Raw genomic sequence first — 19844 nt, forward strand, 5'->3', positions numbered from 1 at the left:
CCAAACAAAAATATATTGTAAAGGTCATTATTTCGGGCTAATGTATTTCTTTGAATTGATCAAACAATTTAATGGTGTAATATTTAATTAAAAAACATGATGGCTTTTGCCTGCTCATTTCCATCACGTTTGCTACCTAGAGCCCTCAACAGATGTTGGCTAATGAATAAATAATGGATTTGTGTAGAGTACAAATTTGACAATTTAAAATAGGTTATATGCTCAAATTCTTCAGAAAAGAACCTTCTTGAAGCAACATGCTCTTTATTTATTGAAGGGTTTTGTTTGTTATACAGAGAATTACTAAATACTCCAAAATTGAACAAAAACAGCAGGAAATGCAAGGAAAACAATTTCATTTTTAGTGTTAACATTACTGTTATTGTACATGCATCTGCCTGCATATTCATTAAGAAACATGAAGCAGAGCCAGGTCCCTGCAAGCTGTACAGACTCCATGGTTAAGATCTGGCTGTGGTAAATAATTTCCTTCCACGATGATTGCGTGCCAACCAGAAATCCCTTGAATGTGGAACAAAGTAAAAATTGACCCAGTTCTGCCCATGATTCCACAAACAGAGCCGAGTCCTGTGCTGTTTCAACAATCTACCTCATTAAAATGTATTCTAGGATTAAGTTACCCAGTTGGAATACGCCTGTGACTTGGCTCTTTGATGAGAGGCCCACACTTGATATGTCACTTCGAAAGCTTAAGACAATCTCAACCATTTGTCACATAAAATCTGCTATACAAAGTCTGTACAATGAAGGCATCTTAATCTCTTGCCAGAACCTTCTGAAGAATTTATCAATTTACCTGACAGAAAATGCAGCAGGAATAACCCATGAATAATGAACCATCTTGATCAATGACTTCCAAATGTTCACCCACACCATATGTGGATCATTTCAAACAAGAAATCTTCATCTGATAACTGCAAAACCTTGATGCTTATACATCTCTTGTCATCTTTCCAGCAGCACCTGCATCGGTACACTGGGGGGTTTGGGATGTTGAAATAATTGGCAGGTTATCTTGAGCAAGGCCCAGAACCACAAGTGTTGTCCTGCTCAACATATTGACAGGTAAAACCAGTAAACAAACAAAAGGAATTGCCAAGCTCCCAACTTATTAAAAAGCTCTGTCAACCAAAAAACTTCACTACCTGGGAACTGTAGGGCGAATGTGAGGTTGGCTGGCATAAGAAGCAAGAGGGGCTCTCAGAGTAGGATGTCTGTTTAGCGCATTTTCAAGTTGTGGTGCTGGCAACTTGATGCAGGCAAAAAAGAACCAAGAAAACAAATTAGATATCAGAAAAAAATTGTTACTGTAATAAAACATTAAAGGAATGGAACAGCACATGAACCTGTAAAAGCACAGGAAATGAATGGGGCTTTGTCTGATATGCACACTTCAAGAACCCCACCCACAATTTCGGCAGTTTCCAGATCTGCACAGAAAAATTTCAATGTTTCCCTTTAAATCCTCAAAAAATATGTGGTAATCCATATAGTAAGCCCAATAGAAGCAAAATGTTAAACACAAGATCTCAATTACGCAACCTCCCAAAACCAGGTCATCAAAATGTACAGATTATTTTTCCTTATCAGGAATATTCCACAGAATAATATAATTTAAATCCCGTACTAAGGACAATGTTCTGTATCATCATGCCAAGCAGCTGAAACTGTTAAATAAACACTGTAGCCAAGGTATTAATATTGTTATCTGGGTTGAAAACACATTACTTTCTGGCTGAAGGATTTTCTGTACAAATAAGTCGAGCAAAATCTTAAACTTGATCAGAATTGCTAGATAATAGAACCCATAGTGCACCAGCTAAACGTTGCACAACTATAGCTTCTTCATCTTTCTTTAAACATAAAGGCCAAAATATATACTAAAAAAAAGCATCTGACTATAAAATGGGTCTGCTTGTCTTCAAAGGCTCATGGCACACTAGTTGCAGAGAATCAAGAAAATCTAGGTGGAGTGGATATAGACATTCAGCAAGTGAGAGCAAAACCCATAGACAAGGCATAACCATTTGTTTCCCTGAAGATTATACGTGTTCTGAGTATTAGCAATAATATTTGCCTCTTCATTTAAAAAGACTGGACCAACCAAGACAAAAATTATAAAGAATGATACGGAAGTTAACTATCATGAAATAAACAGGAAGAACAGCAAAAGAATCTGCACACCAGCAATACTTTGTAACCCATATTTATACAATCGGGTGGTTACTCATATACAAGGCATAATCCCATTATTAGAAAAGTATTGTGTGTTCTCATGTTTAGAAAAGTTAGAACAAAACCCATAGAAAAGGCATAACCATTTGTTCCCCTGAAGATTATACGTGTTCTGAGTTTTAGCAATAATATTTGCCTCCTTGTTTAAAAAAACTGGACCAACGAAAAAAAAGTAAGAATCATATTAAAGTTAACTACAGTGGAATAAACAGGAAGAACAGCAAAAGAATCTGCAAACCAGGAATATTCTGTAATCCATATTTAGAAAATCAGGTGTTTACTCATATCCCAGATGGGGCAATCCATTGCCAATATTAACCTTAATGTCATTTCAAATAAATGTTGAATTAGCCAAAAATAAGCATCATGATTTTATTCCCTACTGTATGGTTCCACTCAACACTACAGAAACAGTGAATGAGGATATCGATGCCTTTATTTCATCCGGCTGTCACTACCCAGAGTGAAATAGCTTTCTTTTGAAATGATCAACCAAGATTTTAGAGTCAGGCTCGAGAAAAAGATCGGTAAAATGTTTTTGCTTATCACGTAAAAGAGCTTAGCAAATGTCCATAGACTCTGTAGAACTATCAATACCAACATCAAAACTACATACAAACCAAACTTAGATGTACCATTATGAAAACAACAAACAACAGCTATGCCAGAATTTCCAGAACTGTCTTTTGAAGCACCATCAACATTAATTCTAGAATAGCAAGTCTTATTAGCACTCTTAAATCCCTGTGTTCTAGGGTCTGGGTGCATGGCTAGGTTTGAGCCCATTCCAGGTCTGGTCATGGTGTGGCCCCGGGTTTGTGCCGCGCAGGCTCATACCTCCAATCTGTTTTTGCCATTTCTGATCCAATCTGTTCACAATTTCATTGCTCCCTATGATACAATCTGTTTTCTGCTTGCTAAACCAGCCGAAGATTGCACAAAACCAGGCATTGCATTTCATATTTCTAATTCAAGCAGTTCCCATGGTATTTTTTTAAACAATAAATTATTTATCTAAGCTTATTTATATGCATTTAATAATATATTTTATTTATTTATTTACTAATTTAAAGCTTATACACACTATAATATAGTATATACTATACCATACAATGTATCTGTACCCGTACCCAAGGTCAAAAAAAAAAAGGTCGTACTGGCATACCAAATTCCATATACCATATCCAAATCAGCAACTTGGTTAAATTACTGCCACTTGAATCCAAACTTGACAGGGCCATTTTACTACTTCAAACCTAATTTATATGCCTTCTTCTACCACTTAAAAACCTCCAATTTTGTTCCCACTGAATATTCTAACAAATCAAACCAGGACCAATATCATTGAAAAAATTAAGTGCTGCTAGCTTCAAAGGTTGTGGCTAATTCATAAAAAAGAGTCTTAGATAGAGTCAAACTTATTCCATTAATTCTCGACAAATTGCATCATAAATGATGAAGAAAAGTGGTGAAGGGGCATGCAAAGAGATGACTACCATGCCCTTTTGCTTCAAGAAACGAAAACATGCATTGCTATCAACCATTCATTTTCAAAGATACCTTAATGAAAAGAAATTTAAAGCTGCAAGCCACAGGAAAATATTAACCTTACCCCAACAGTTTTGAATTTCCAAAGTTATTTTACAGAAGAATTTCATAACTAGTTTGTACCATGTAAATCCTAAAACCTTTGAAAACCCATATAAAGCCTATCTAAAGAGGCATTTCAAGAAGCTAACATACAAGACAAACAATCAACGAAGAAAGGGAATTGCTGATCTGGCCAAAGATATTTCGGATGTCATTTATTGTTGACAGTTGACTTTTATTAATGAATGATCAGCTATTCATTAGTAGTGTTTTTATTGTTGGAGTTAGTGATTGGTAATTTATTTTTATTGATGATAGTTGTTATCTGTGCTTGTGACACTTGAAATTGATTTCGAGGTGGTTGTATATTTTTGGTCTTGGTATTTGTATGTTGACTTGGTGTGAAATAGTAGTATTGGTATGAGTGTCCTTTCGATTTTGATTATCTCTTCTTCTTGAGTAGTTTGCGTTACCCTTGAGGTAGTTTTGGCTATCAGGATTCCTTGCCTTGGATTATTTTATGAGTTGATTATCTATGCGTGGATCATACATTATCTCTCCTGCACAGTGGGAGTGGGAGCCTAATTGGGTGACCATGCGGTCAGGAGGTAGTGTATTCTTACCATTGGGGTCCCTCTCAGATTGACAGAGGTTGAATGCTCCTTGATACAATGGTACCATTATCATTCCTCCTCTTATCTTGAAGACTTCTATTCATTTGATGTATCTATGTATCATGTGTTTTGAGATCCTATGAGATACTGTATTGTATATTGATGTACTTGTAGATCTACTTTCACATACCCTGTGACATGTGCAGTGGATGCTATTCATTAGATGTGCTTTCATATTATTAATTGAACTTATGCATTTGCTTATATGATTATATATGTGTTTATTCATTTTATGATTATGAACATTGTAATTGAGACTTAAACTTATTAATAGAACTTTATTAAATGTGACTCAACATGAAGGAACCCTTGAGGAATTGAAATTGTATTTGTAATTGCTTATGTGTATTTGATGTCTATGTATATATTGCTTTCGCATTATTGTTTCTTTGATGTTGTTTAAACTACAAAAAAAAAGTACTTCAATAAACTATGTAACATATTAGGTTTATTTCTTTTGGGTTCTCGAACAAGGCGTCACAGATGCAGATATGTACATTTATTGTGTGTGTACACCCACAGGTGCATGTGTAGAAAAATAAGTGTATATACACATAAAAATATGTGCATACATATGTATATATACACATACATACAATTTGAAATTTAATTTTCAAAATCAAAACTTATAATATTTTTCTCTATTGTAAAGAAAAAGCAAAATTAAAAAGGATTTTTTAATATAATATTAGCATAATATTTCACTACATCACACATCCATAAGTTTTTTTTTTAATTTAAAAATAAAGAACTTAGAAAGATCAAGCATGAAATTTACTATTAAAAAAATTCAATTCTATAACTTAAGATAAGATGGAAATACAAAAATCCTACCTTAGACTATATTAAGATTATGTTTTTGCAAAATATAATTTAGCTTTCGCTTTTTTAAATGTTTCCAAAATGTCCAAGTTCTTTGAGAATTTGTTCAAATTGTTTTTGAATCAAATGCTCATTTAAATGTTTTATGGAAAATATAGAACTTGTTTAATCTGATTTTGGATAAATGCAAATTTAAACTTTGTTGAAAAAATGACCAATAACGATTTAATTTTATACTAAAATAATTAATAATTATAAAATTACATTCAAATAGTAACAAAAATAGAGACTTGTGACTTTTTCCTATTGCATATGGTCCTCGTATGGTCCTCAATTAAGAGTGTTTGTATTCTTGAAGAGGTCGCTACTTCATTTATACAAATCAAATTTCAAAAAAAACTTACATGTGTAATTTTAATAAATTTGAACTTATTAAGTGTAAAACTTAGCAAAAGATGCATCAATTCTACATCATCGCAAAAGATTGGAATTTATTTTATTTTAACAAAACAACAAATAATAAAGAAAAAAACATGATAATGCAAATATTCTACAATGGACTATTTTTGATCAAGTTAATGTCAACAAAATGAATAAACATATCACAAACAAAATATTAATCACTACGTTACATATTCACAAAAAAATAACTTCTATAATATTTTTTATTAAAAAACAATCAAAAAATAACCACCAAATAATAATAAAGAAGAGAAAATATGGTAATGCTTCTACAATAGACTATTTTTAGATAAAATTAAGCCAATGAAATGAATAAATTTACATCAACCTTTTTTTTTATTTGAATCTAAAATGTTCAAGATCTCTCCGAATTTGTTTAAGCTGATTTCAACTTAATGCTCAGGTATATCTGGATCCTCTTGGCACAATTTATTCAACGAGAAGTACAATGAGAAGTTAGGGGGCTCATCATTAGCTTGCATAAAAAAAGATCTAAAGTACTGAAGTTGGTTTAGTCGGAAGGCTGTCCCATAGGCTATTCTTACCCTCGCGAACATTAAAAATCTATCCATCCATCTCATTTAAACAATTTTTGAAGAGACTGATTTCTCAATTTAATATTTAAATAATTTATAATTATATAAATATATTAAAAAATGATAATAGAAATCGTCAAGATTTTTTCTGTTACCTTTACTCTTCGGTTAGAGAACTTGTATTCTTGGAAGAGATCTCAATCACGAGTTTGTATAGAATACGTACTAATGTAAAATGTTAGATGCCTCGTACATAGAATATAGTGTGGTCCCATATATACTATAAACAAAGGCATTCTAAAGAGGCATTTCAAGAAGCTAACATACAAGACAAACAATCAATGAAGAGAGGGAATTGTTAATCTGGCCAAAGATATTTAGGCTTCCAATTCTAAATCTGTATCCTATGCTACATGACTTAACATTAGAAAATCAGAAAAATTAATCTAGCCCACTTCAATACATTTATTTTACAATTTTGGATCAATGAAGTCGGCACAAAGGCAATGTTGGTCTCATGCATCATACCTAAAAAGAGCAAGGTCTCTATTCTCCACAATCCAGAAAAGGATAGCTTTAATCAAACTACTACAAAATTCCATAATCCCCCAATGTTGTATAAGAATATAATTTTTTAATTAATTATATTACTTTAAATTTCAAATTATTTCTAATTTAAAATTTTATTGCCAACAGTGGCATGTTTTGATAATTAAGTAGTTGTGTTCTCGCCATCAAGGTTCAAATCCCATTGCTGATGAGGTCCCCCATTTGTGGCCTCACTGGTTCATAGCTCCGGGTCACAATGTTTACCCCTTTTTAGAAAAAAAAAATGAAGTTACATTACATAATTATCAATATGTATTTTTATAAATAATACATTAAAATATAATATATAATACTTTAAGCTTTAAAACTATTTCATTATATTTATTATTAAAAAATATTTTAAATTATATGTAAACATATGATGAATATGTTATATAAAATGAAACATTACAATTGTTGGAGTATATGTGTAAACGTTGAGGGATGTTTGTTCAATGCGACAAATGCAATGCAAGCAAGTTTCTTGAACATATCATTCCAACTAGTTGTCCACCCACCAATGACTTTACCAGACTTACTGCACATAGATGTTTTCTATTGTTGCATATTCTATTTCCCATTTTTTATTCATACTATATCTGAAACAAAACCATGTTATGTTTAGGATTTCTATTTTTTGCCAATAAGAATGTTAGTTAGGGTTGTTTAGAATCTAGGTGTTGGAAGCTAGTAAAATCAAACAAAAAAATCCAAATCTTGATCAATTAATTCTATAACTCTTCCATACAAACTCCGATTCCAAGAAGGTTTTGTATCCAGAATTAACTTAGTTTTCCAATGATTAACTAACAAAGAGTTTTCCATACTTGAGAACCTTATCTCTACCAAAGGTCAGCATCCCAAGGACAAAAGTATGATTCTCCATACTCAGGTACTAAAGCTTAAGAATTGTCCCCCATAATGCATGCTCCTCCACAGACCATCTCCAATATAAATAGTACCAAGAGTGTATAATTATAAAGGGGAAGTCTCATGCTTAAACACCTCTCTCTTTATGCTAATACATCTTACACCAATTAATCAAATACAATTTCTTTTTCTATAAATTTCCTTCCCAAAAGGAACTTTTTTTTGGATGCATTTTGGAGCCACAGGAGGCATAAATTGATAAATTGGCAAAGATTGAATAATTGCTTTAAAAAAACTATACAGCCGGCCAAAAAGAGGTATATGTATGTCCAGTGACTAATACAATGTTGAACAAAATCTAACATAAAATTCTAGTCTATTTTCCCAAGACAACTAGGAGAAATGGGGACACCCAATTATGCGAAAGAAAAAGAAGCCTAAAAATGAAGAAATTAAACAATTTTGTTGAGGGTGGATATAGAAAAATAAAACTTGATATGTTTGTTTAATCAAGAGTTGATTAGATGCCCTGTTATAAATGCCAAGAGCCAAGCTAAGGGCAATGGCTTCTTCAAGAGTGGGATTGCCCATCAATAAAGTGTCATCTACAAACTGAAGATGGGAAAGCATATCCATACCCTAAATAAGGTAAAAGTCAAAACACTGAGGTTTTATTACAAACGACCTCTGCAAATTTGCAACTGTTTTTTGGGGCATTTCAACCCTTCTCTGTTGTTTTTTGAGTTGTCTAGGATTTTTACAACCCTTTGCCATTGATTTCCGACCAAAACTAGTTTGTTTTGCACGATTTTTATAGTCAAATCTAACATTTTTTTGCTTTTCACAAACGCCTTGCATTTGTTTTGAAACTCTCTTTTTCCATGTAATTTTTACAAACTTTTTGCAAATTCTTGGTGGATTTTTGTAGATCTCAATTGGGTCAGTCTATTTTTATGGGTGTATCGTTTTTGGTGCCCCAATTTTTTAGCAAGTGGATCCAGATTTTTTCTAGATTTTTTGAGCTCTCCTAGGTTTCCTTTCATTTTTTCTAGGTCTACTGTCAATTTGCCTCAAATTCATGTTTTTTTCAAATATTCAGGTTTTTTGCATTAAAAATGTGTCATGGCATCTCTCACCAATCTTCTCTTGGAAGGCAGCCAACAAGTCAACTAAAAGAAGTACAACACTAGAAGCAAAGAATGATGACGATCTTCGAGTGTCGTTGCCTTGAGGCACTTGTTCTAGGTATCGACACTCGTACTACTACAGTTGATGTTACTCAAGAGAAGTTTGATAAGAATAATCACGAAGCGGTTATGCTTATTAAGCTTTTAGTTACTGATAATCAGTTGCCTCAAGTGGCATCCGCCAAGACAATTGAAAATATCTATAAAACGCTAAAGGATTTCCACGAGACATCAAACAAAAGCAAAGCTTTCTTTCTGAAGAATCAACTATTCTTTACTATTATGGATGAGCACATGTCCTTACAGGAACATCTTCTAAAGATTAAGGATATTAGAGCAAGAGGATAAAATGGTCAGTACTCTGAAAAGTCTACCACCGTCCTATGAGCACTTTGTTGAGATGCTCAACATTACTGTAACTAATGTTGACCTCAAATTTCCAAACTTTTATATCAATCTTTTGCAGAGGACAATTGGAAACAATAATCTCCTAGCAATGCTCCTTAATGCTCCTGTAAACAAGTATTTTCAGCCCAATCCTTTCACAAGGATAAAGACCCATCTCAATCATATCTACTCAGTCTCAAAATAGCTCCAAGAAGAAGCAAATCCAGTGCAACTATTGCCACAAATTTCATCATTTGATCCAAGAAAGTAGAACTCGCATTGTTTTTGAACAACGGAAGTAGGGAGGGTCTTAAACATAGGCCAATATTGCAAAATATGCAGAGGTCACTCATCAACCCGAGTCTACCTTTTATGCATTTTGAGGATTCTCCTGAAGTTTTTTTTGTTTTGAAGTTAGATTAACCATTAAGCGAGGGTATTACAATTGAATCTCTCTATTTTTGTTTCTCCCTTCCACTTTGTTTAATAACACATTCAATATTTTACCATAATAACTCCAGTGCTTGTCGGCAACAAATGGATTAAACCTAATATAGCCCAAACCCGTTTGGCTTGGTCTAAAAATAGATCCGAATGTAGCAACTCCCTTCAAATCAGTTATAGGACCCCCAAACCAGATATACCCCTCTAAAAACAAGGTGTGTGAGCCTTTGGAACCATGTCTCAACTGTAAGATTGGCGTGGAAGCTCGTAATACCATACGACAGCCATGGTAATGATTCAATGAGCACTCTAAAGGTTGTGATCTACATCACTAACTTCTTTAGCAATTGCAACTTGCAAAATACCTTCGACCTGATATAAACACTTGTTATAGTAAATCGATGTTGTTGTACTTATATAGATTTATAAAACCGATGTTTCTAAAAGAAACAATCTTGAAGTAAAGACAAAAATAGAAACTACCTAATAAACTAGAGACTAACTAAGATGACCATTAAAAGAAACATTATAATATTTTAATACCCTCCCTTAATGGTCACTATCTACCAGTTGTCTTATGGTCACAATTTCTAAAAAGCTTTTTGTTGTTGTTGAGACCCTCCTTGTATCTACAAAATGTAAATGACCAAGAAGCCAAAAACCGCCCAAAAATGAACAGAGAAGGGTGCCCACTTATGCAAAATGTTTTGCAACAAGAGACAAAAGCATGTCATTGACTTACCATTGAGATGACTCTACCAATAACCCCTCCCAAAATCAGCAAAACATCTGACTAGAAATCATCGTAAAATATCCAACCTGAAGTGGATAACAAAGTTGCTCTTCCTTGGAGACAAAGACAAACACTGAGACCAACTAGTACAATTTTGAGGAAAAATCAACAAACCCTCCATACTTTGCAAATGAGCACGATGCCCAAAAACAGATTGCAAGAAGCCATGAATTTTTAGAAGAAAAATCGAAAAAACTGAACATGATATTTGAGGTGAAAAAATGATCTGAACCCAGCATGATTTTTGAGGTGAAAATCAATCAAAACTAGACAATACAAAGCTTTGTTTTTTAGGAAAAAAGGTATAACCCAACATTGAGGGGAAAAAAATAAACCCACCAAGGAAATCTACACAATTTTGCAAGTTACAAAATCAGAAAAATTGAAGGGAAAATTTATAGAAAACCCATCAAGTTTTTTTAAAGAGAAAAGTTTATGAAAATCCATCAGAATTTTTCAAGGGTGGCAAAACACAAGGCTTCACATGGTAAACCAGCACATGCAACCCTTAAAAAATAGAAACTTTTGCCAAAACCAATAAATCGCAAAATCAAAACCCTTAGCCAAGCTTGCGATTTCCAACAAAAATCCTCGAAGACGAACCACAAAAGCTTCATAAATTACCTCTAACGATTTTTATTAAAAATCGAAAAGCAAATTTCTGGAAAAAAAGAAAAGTCCTAATCAAAAGAGGCTCAAATTTTCCTTTAAAAACTACTAAATTTTATAAAATCCTATCAATCTACGTAAATCGATGTCGTTGTAGTTGTATACAACAAAGGAGATGAAAGCTTCCTATATAGATTTACAAAGACGATGTTTCTATAAGAAACAATTGTGAACTAACAACAAAAAACTAAACCACCTAATAAACTAAAGACTAAGATGACCATTAAAGAAACATTATAATATTCTAATAACACCAACCAAAACTATGAATTCAAGCACAATTATGACCTTTGTCTGAAGCCATCACCAGTTGTACAATTTCAAAGGATCTTTCACCATCTCAGAGTGCTCAAACATTGAAGAATTGTCACCCTTCAATGCTGGTGAATTGAGAAACCCTAGTGCTTCACAATTCCCAAGAACAAGTCACACCAAGTCGAGAGTCAAAATATATGCATGAATGAGTTGGATTTCTCGCCAAGGATTTTTAGAATATTTCACCACGAATCTTCACTCACAAGTCACTTATACGATCTCAATTTATTTCCCTTTGATGCAGAGTTGACTTTATATTATATCATTAATGAAGCTTACTTTTTCAATAAGTATTAACTATGCATTGCCCTCAAAATGGCCCCACTTTATTATAAAGTCAATTTAAACTTTATAATATAACTCAAGTCTCAAATAATTAAACATCATTAAAGGCCATTAAAAATTTAAAAATCTCATTAAATACTCATTATTATGACAAGTTGTCTAAACCAAAGAGCCAACCATTGCATCCACTAAGCATCCATCTCCATTACTAAAAATAGTAATGGTCCCTCTCTAACATCCACAACTTACTATACACCAATAACCTTTGAATGTAAATGCCTCAGAACAGATGAAAGATCTAGTGAGATAAACCCTTACAACAGTGACCAAATGAACTCCAAAACTCGCAAATTGGACCCCTCTAATACACTATTCTAGCCTACGTTGGTCAATTAATAGGCTAATCCCTCAAATTCTATTGCTTACAAAACTAGGGGCATTGAACTCCTCAATACATTTCCAAAACAACAATAATCCAAGAAAAATGGAGACCATGGCACAAATTTACAAGCTTGGGAGCATAACTTCAACTGGCAAAAACTCCTCAAATAGAGTTTTTTGATAAATTATCATTGCCATTAGAAAGTTGATTGAACAAGCTTTCCAACATTATCTCATTTTTTGAAAAATGACCTTGATCTGCCTAAGTTAGGGGCAAGAGAAAATTAACCCCCCTCTCAAAGAGGCACAAAGAGGTCCTAGTGAGCACCAATGGGCAAAAAGTAGCCTGGCACTCGATCTTCCACTGGACCTTGGGCAAACTCAAGGGCACAATAAAGTGCACTTATTTGAAGAAAATGCATATTGTAGGCACTTACAATGCTGACATCTCCACTAAACAAACCGTGAACCACCAATCGATACAAATACATATACTATCGACAAAAGCAATGAAATGGAGCAATAAAATTGCACACCAAATGCAATCACATAGTTCCCAACAAATATGTAAAGGGTTTGACCACTTTGACCAATATACAAGCCCATGAGAGAAAACACCAAGATATATAAAAGTTGGGCAAATCAAAAATAAAAGATGGGGCCAACCTATTAATTTAGGATAGGAAATAGCAATTTTGGACAGATAATGTAAATGCACAGACCTTTTACCAGTAATGAGATCAAACACTAGAAAAGTTGCCAAATACAATATGGGCCAATCACAGTGTGAAATGCACCTATCATTCACCATCTACGAACAAATTGTGGGCCTTCTTTGTCAACAAAACTTGTGACAAAAAAGGAGTTGACAAAAAAGGAGTTGGCCTATAGAAAATAAAGGTGTTTGGCCAAGAACATGATCTCCCCAATAAAGCAGTCGACCAAATGGACAATATGACAAACATATAGCATAGGCTGAACAATCATAGAACACTTGATTACGTTAGAACCACCTTAGGTGAATAAAATAGATATGAGAAAATGTATACCTACGAGAAATGTCACAGCCAAGACAAGACCATGCATTACCCGTAAATCAAATTTGGGAAGTCTGTGGCACTTCCAAATAACTAATAAGTATACGAGCATATGCAAGGTATTTAAGTCGCAAACTAAATGCAAACATAGAATAGGGAAATAAAGACACAATTTGCCAATGCAACAAACCTAAAGGGAAGACTCAACCAATTAAGACAAACGTTGACCCAATGAATAGTGAGTCAATCAAATGGTGGAATGGACGCTGATTGAAGTATGAAATTCAACCAAACAAGATCGTTGATCTCTACCAAAACAAAAGTTTGGCCAACAAGGTTACTGCTACACACCAAAATTACTAGCAAATGCAATAGATTAGGACAATAAGTCCACAAGCTACACCAGATATGAATGAAAGAAAACCAGAAGGAATAATCAGGTCAACAAGTAATCTTGGATTGCAGGTTATTGAAGAAATGTGATGGGACCCTCCCTTGGAAATGTGCCATGCACGATAAAAATGCCAAATTATTTGGCAATGACAATTCTGACTCGGGCTGATAGGTAAAAGGAGCACATTAATAGTACCAACCAACAAGGCAAATGGGCAACCAAACCGATTTGATACACTAAGAAATAAAACTCCAATGCAGACCCAAGAGAAAAACCTGTCAGTCAAAGTAAACCAGCTATCTATTAGATGTGAGGATCAACCAACTATTAGAAGAGAAGATCACAAATAAAAAAGTTATCTGTTCATAAGAAATAAACAATGAAATTGAGCCTACCAATACTATAGGTGGCCCTACAAATGAATAAAATGTCGAATAAAGGGGGAAGTAAAGCCTACCACTGCAGAGGTTACAGGCTGATGATAATGCAAAACTAATATATGATCCAAACAAAAATATTAAAGGCTCATCCAAAATAAGGGCAGAAAGCCAAGACAAACAAAAAAAATGTATTATGCTAGTACAATAAAACTTGCCTCATAAAAATTTATTTTTCCCAAAATACAAATGTAGTTAAACCGATGACAACAAATACTTAACATACTGCACTTGGGGAAGTCATACAACCACACTAGGTGAAAAAGATTTGCTTTAGAAACAACTTTTCTAAAACTAGGCAAGTTTGTAGTCAAAATTCATCGAAACAACCTTTTAACCAAAACCAGGATGCCCTCCTCGCCTCAAACTATATCCTAGAAAAGCTCAGGCAAAAACACGACTCTCTTGTGAAGAAGTCTTCAAATCTGGAGCTCTATTATAATGTTGGAGTAATTAGGTGACTCCACAATACCCCCAAGCTCACTTAAAGACTGAAATAACTCCCACAATTGAGAATGGAAAAAAAGATTGCCTCAACAATGCAAGATTGACTGAAATGATGATTCGGTATACAAATTGTACATCAAAGACCTTGATTATAAACACAAGCTGATGAGGTAGGATGGTAACTACAACTAATACAAAGATAAAATGCTGGATGCAATTATAAAATACTAAGTTACCAAAAATAAATAATGAGACATGCCCCATTACAAGGAACTTCTAGAATGCCACCTAGCCTAACTAACTTCAATCCTAAGCAAACACAAGATGTGAATAGGTTCCCATTAAGAACTAGATAGGTAATAACCCTATTCAGAGTAAAATACATTTTCCACAAGTATTATTTAAGGCCAAAATATCTCCCACAAGTAAAGAATGGCAAGAAGGATTGCTTCAACAATTGGGTTTGGCAAGAACGAGTCCTTCAACAATGCAAGGTTGATTGAAATGATGACTGGGCATACAAATTGTACAAGAAGACCTTGGTTATAAAGACAAGGTGATGAAGTAGAATATCAAATACGATCGATATAAAGATTAAATGCTTGATGCAATTATTAAATACCATGTTGCCAAAAATAAATAATGAGACATGGCCCCATTATAAGGAACTTCTAAAATGCCAGCTAGCCTAACTTCAGTCCTAAGCAAACTTAAGATGTGAATATGTTCCCACTAATTACTAGCTAGGTATTATTGGTAAAGACATTAACATCAGAAGGATCACCAATAGACCCTTGATTATCCTATTGATTATTTCATTTACCTTTTTTATCCTCGAGGCAATTTTTCAAAAGAATTGTATGATTTAATCTAGGGACGGTCCTAAAAGAGATACCCATAATGATGGTGGACCCTGTATCTTATAGTTATGTTACTAGTTTGTCAAGAAAACCCTTAATATTTAAGAACGATCCGTCCCAATTTGTGTATAAATAAGACAAGGGCTTTAATTTTTTTCCATGTGTTCTATGTTGATGAACTAACACGAATCCACTTCAAACCCAACCAAATTGTTAAATATTCCAAAGAACTCAACAGAAATTTATAAAAATTTTGAAGAAAAACTGAAATGTTTTTCTCCTATTCCCATTTGACAATACTAATGGAAAAGTAAATGCCACAATGAAAGAAAGATACTTAACTTTTTGTTTTTTAAGAAAAAACTTCATTCTTAATACCACAAATCCTCTTTCCTTTCCATGTTCAATCTGACAGCCCTGCCTAATAGAGTTCTATTATAAGATTATAAAATAGTATTTAATAATATTATGTATTATTATTATATAGTTAATTTATCTACTAATATTTAGGCGACCAAGGTATGATTATTAATATTTTTAGATTATTAATATTTTTATGAAACAAGTTATGACAAGTTTGGTAAACTAGGAATGTTATTAATATTACTAATAATTAATGTTAATTGTTTTTAAATATAGCTGGGTAGGGGGGCTGACTGCATTTTCCGGGCTTGAATACACAAGAAAACTCAGGACCGACCAGAGTAATCTTTCTATAGATTTGGGACGTATATAAATAATAGGCCATCTCCATCCCTCTCCCAACTACTATGAATATTAATATTTTGGATATTAATATATGTTATAATTATACCAATGTTAATATATAATATAACAGAATAATTTATTTTTATATTTTTTATATACATGCAATTAATATTAGATATATTTTTGTTTTAATATATTCATGTATTCTTTACAAAGAAAAATCTTACATATATTTTACATATTTCGGTATGGACAGTCAAAACGAACCAAAGCCCCAAATTCTTTTTGCCCTAAGTCTCAAACCAAACCAGCAAACCTGAACCCAATTCAGTATCAGGACTGGTAACAGTCTAGAAGGAATGTCTTCATAATCCAAAAGGTCAAATGCCAAAAAAATCTCCTACATAAATTTTAAGAGCTACAAGGGATTCTTTAAATCTAGTTTAAAATAGAATCAAATTGTAATAAGAATTTTTTTTCCTCGACAAGTAATATGTGAGGCACCCAAATAAAAACTCAATCAATAACCCAAAACATTTAGGTATTTGTCTTTCCAAAAAAATCAATGATAGAAAAAATAAACAAATCCAAACAGAAACCGTGGAAGGGAGTTCCACAGTTTGGAAAAAATTCAACTCTCACGATTTCTTCAAAAGAGCAGGCAGCATACTTGAAGAAATAAGGACCTTTAAAAATTCAAATTTGATTGAAAACATTTTTAAAGGAGACAAAAAAAATACACCTTTGCAACCAGGAAAATCTCCATGTCTCTTTCAATCAACCAAGCTCTCTGTGCTCAATCTTCCAGCATTTAGATTTAATATAGTCCCTGTAAACTTAAAGACAAGGACATCTTCGGAAAAATCTAAATCTTCAGCCACAGAATCAAGATTTGAATAATTGTTGGAATCTCCTTGGTTCAAGGCAGTGTCCATTGATTTTAGAATAATCATCTTTATCATTTTCTAAAATAAAAGTTTTTCATCATTGAATTGAATCTAAAGGATATTTGCAGAATTAGCTTCGTGCATGGAATTATTAACATTACAAACTATGCACAGTTTGTTTGAAATAGAACTTAGAAGGACCTAGAGGCTCATGTGGGTCAACCATGAATCCATGGCCCAAAAATGACAAAACAGAGAACCAAAATGTAAAGTCTAGAAAAGTAACGTTAAAGGTGGCCATGTAACATGCGCAGAAAAAAAATAGCTTCAATCTCTAAAAATCAACCTGTACCTTCAATCTCTAATCTACCTTAACTTCTCGAGAGGAGAAATTCTACATGACTTTAGCCCAGCCTTCAAATATATACTAAAGATGATGAGTTACCAGATTCTCTACAGCAACCCTCAAAGTCTGGTTCCATTCTGTACGAAGTCTGGTCCTTGTCAAATTCTCCCCAAATTCTCTTGCAGAACTACAAATTTGCTGCAAATCCTGTCAGAGGAACTTGGGCAGAATGTGCAGCGAATTTTGAAGAATTTGCTGTCCAGCAGCCGAATCTAGGCTGAATTTGGTCTCAAAACATTCTTTTGGACTTCTTTAAGTTTTTCTTTTTTTTCCCCAATTTGGTCTATTCGATCCTCCCAACCCTAAAGTGACCACTAAAAAGACCAAAACAGATGGTCTATATGTCATTTATGCATTTATGAATGAAAATGAAAACTTTCTTTTAGAGGATATCCAAATTGACAATAAGTGACATCCAAATTGACGATCACAGAGGAATTTCTTTAAAAAATATATGATATATTTGAACCCAGGGATTAAAATTTGAATCTAACCAATACAAAATAAAAATTCAGATAATTGCGCTTTTGTTTTCACAATTCTTTTCATTCTCAAACTATCCCCATGATATGGAAATATATTCCACACACGTGACCAAGCAAGTGTATCATTATGTATGTATGGCTAAATGATGCAATTAATATCCTATTGAACTGAAACATAGATATTATGGTGTATTTTGCTATGTTGCTTTTACTATTTGCATAGTGACATATGGACTTATTTGTTGTTGCGTATATATGCACATGCATCCATAGTTTTAAAAAACATATGTTTTTGAATGGATGAACAAAAAACAAATCCGAACCCAACCCCAAAAAAGATTGTACAAATTTTGAACCCAAACCTCAAACCCGCATCCATACCGGAATCCAAATTGGCAACTTAGGAAAAATATAAGTTCATCCACATTCAAAACCATGAGAGGCATTTTTGTTGCCTGTCATGAAGAATTTTTACCACTAATACAAGATGTGATCAATTTTTCATGAATTATTGTGCAAGAGTAAATTTGATATTTATAAAAGTGAATAACACAAGAATAGAAAGCATGTAATATGATTTCATTCAAAGATAAGCAAAATTGTGCACATTATTGACTTCCAAAGAAAAAAGGCGATTATATATTTTGGTATACTTATTGCCAACAATTTATTTCTAAGTGAAAACAAAAATATAAAAAAATTGCAGAAAACATTGTTGTTGGAGATTACCTGTTTGCTTACTAAACGAGACAGTATCTCCATTACAAAATCCACCTGCAAATTCAGTAAACAAAGCTAATGAGTGACCATGGAAGGGAGAAACAGTTGTCAACTTACGTAATACATGTACAGTTAAACAAGTCCACTAAAATCAATCAAATGCTCAATTCCAAATCGTTATCACTCATTGGAGCATTTTATCGTTGATAATTTTTTGACCAATGATATAGAATGGTTGCACTCATATGCCTTTGGCACCCACTTTTTTCATTTGAACCTACTCCTTAATAGCTTTAAAGTACAGAAACTGAAACTTTTCTAATATTAATAGATGAAGGGCTCTCCTTGATAACCCAAAATTTGCCTCCCACCTGTGCAAAGTGTCCTTCTTGGAAACAGAAATAAGTTTTACAAACGGACAAAAAGCCTAAAATGAAAACAAAATGTTTATATGCAGTTGCCATTATTTTGGCCGTGCCTCTCTTTGAGGTTATAATTCGTTGACTGTCTCAAAATCCAAACCTTAGATATGCATTAGAATATTTCACCCTTCATTTCAATTTGATCTAGTCCCAATGCCCTAGAATATGTGAAATAAGAAAATGTAGAAATTATCAAAAAACAAAAATCACACAATTCTTCTCACAACAGAAACCTCTATTATCCAAACTGCCACAGCAGGATTAACCATGATCTCATTATATCTTAGTAACAGCTAGTGAAACAGGCTAAGGATGGAAACAATTTTTTAAGAAGCTAGATTGTTTTTTACTTGCAAAGAATCATAAAGTTTCATGTCTAAAATTTTGTCTAATTGTCTTTGTGCCCACAGCAAGCATCTTCATTGGTGACTTCAGAGAACGCCATGTGTTCCAATGGTGATGAATAGCATCATTGGAACCTTTGGAACTAATACATCACACACAGAATCAACTAATCATTTTCACCTATATCCGTTGTAGATTCATCCATCAACAGAGAAAAGAGAGGAAAGGGAAAAAAAAATTCAGTCATCTACAGTAAGCTTGATTTCTACAATTCATAAAAATGACAGCCTGAAGTTTTCTTTTAGTTATGAAAAATATTCAGCATATCCTTTGTAATGTCCCCGTTTTGGCGGTAATTTGATTTAATTAATTTAATTAATTAAATTGTCCAAAATAATGAATATTTTATGAGGATGACTAATTAATTATTTTAATTA

At 33.2% G+C, this 19844-nt stretch overlaps 1 protein-coding gene across 3 annotated transcripts in view; it reads right to left on the reverse strand.

Annotated features, from left to right (window-relative positions):
* Positions 1–244: 244 nt before the first annotated feature.
* LOC149551628 (uncharacterized) overlaps positions 245–19844 on the reverse strand; it is a 134270-nt gene continuing 114670 nt past the window's right edge. For all 3 annotated transcript variants that reach the window (XR_016352782.1, XM_089787129.1, XM_089787128.1), the window contains exons 24-27: positions 18650–18694; positions 1368–1451; positions 1167–1270; positions 245–1067 (exon numbers count right to left, since the gene is read on the reverse strand). Coding sequence is in view for 2 of the 3 variants with exons in the window: in XM_089787129.1 (XP_089643255.1) it covers positions 953–1067; positions 1167–1270; positions 1368–1451; positions 18650–18694 (348 nt within the window). In the remaining variant the exon portion in view is untranslated. The remainder of the gene's footprint in view (positions 1068–1166; positions 1271–1367; positions 1452–18649; positions 18695–19844) is intronic.

The sequence above is a fragment of the Cupressus sempervirens genome, chromosome 6 (assembly GCF_028749045.1).
Source record: "Cupressus sempervirens isolate cs-2001-9-10 chromosome 6, ASM2874904v1, whole genome shotgun sequence".
Classification (NCBI taxonomy): Eukaryota; Viridiplantae; Streptophyta; class Pinopsida; order Cupressales; family Cupressaceae; genus Cupressus; species Cupressus sempervirens.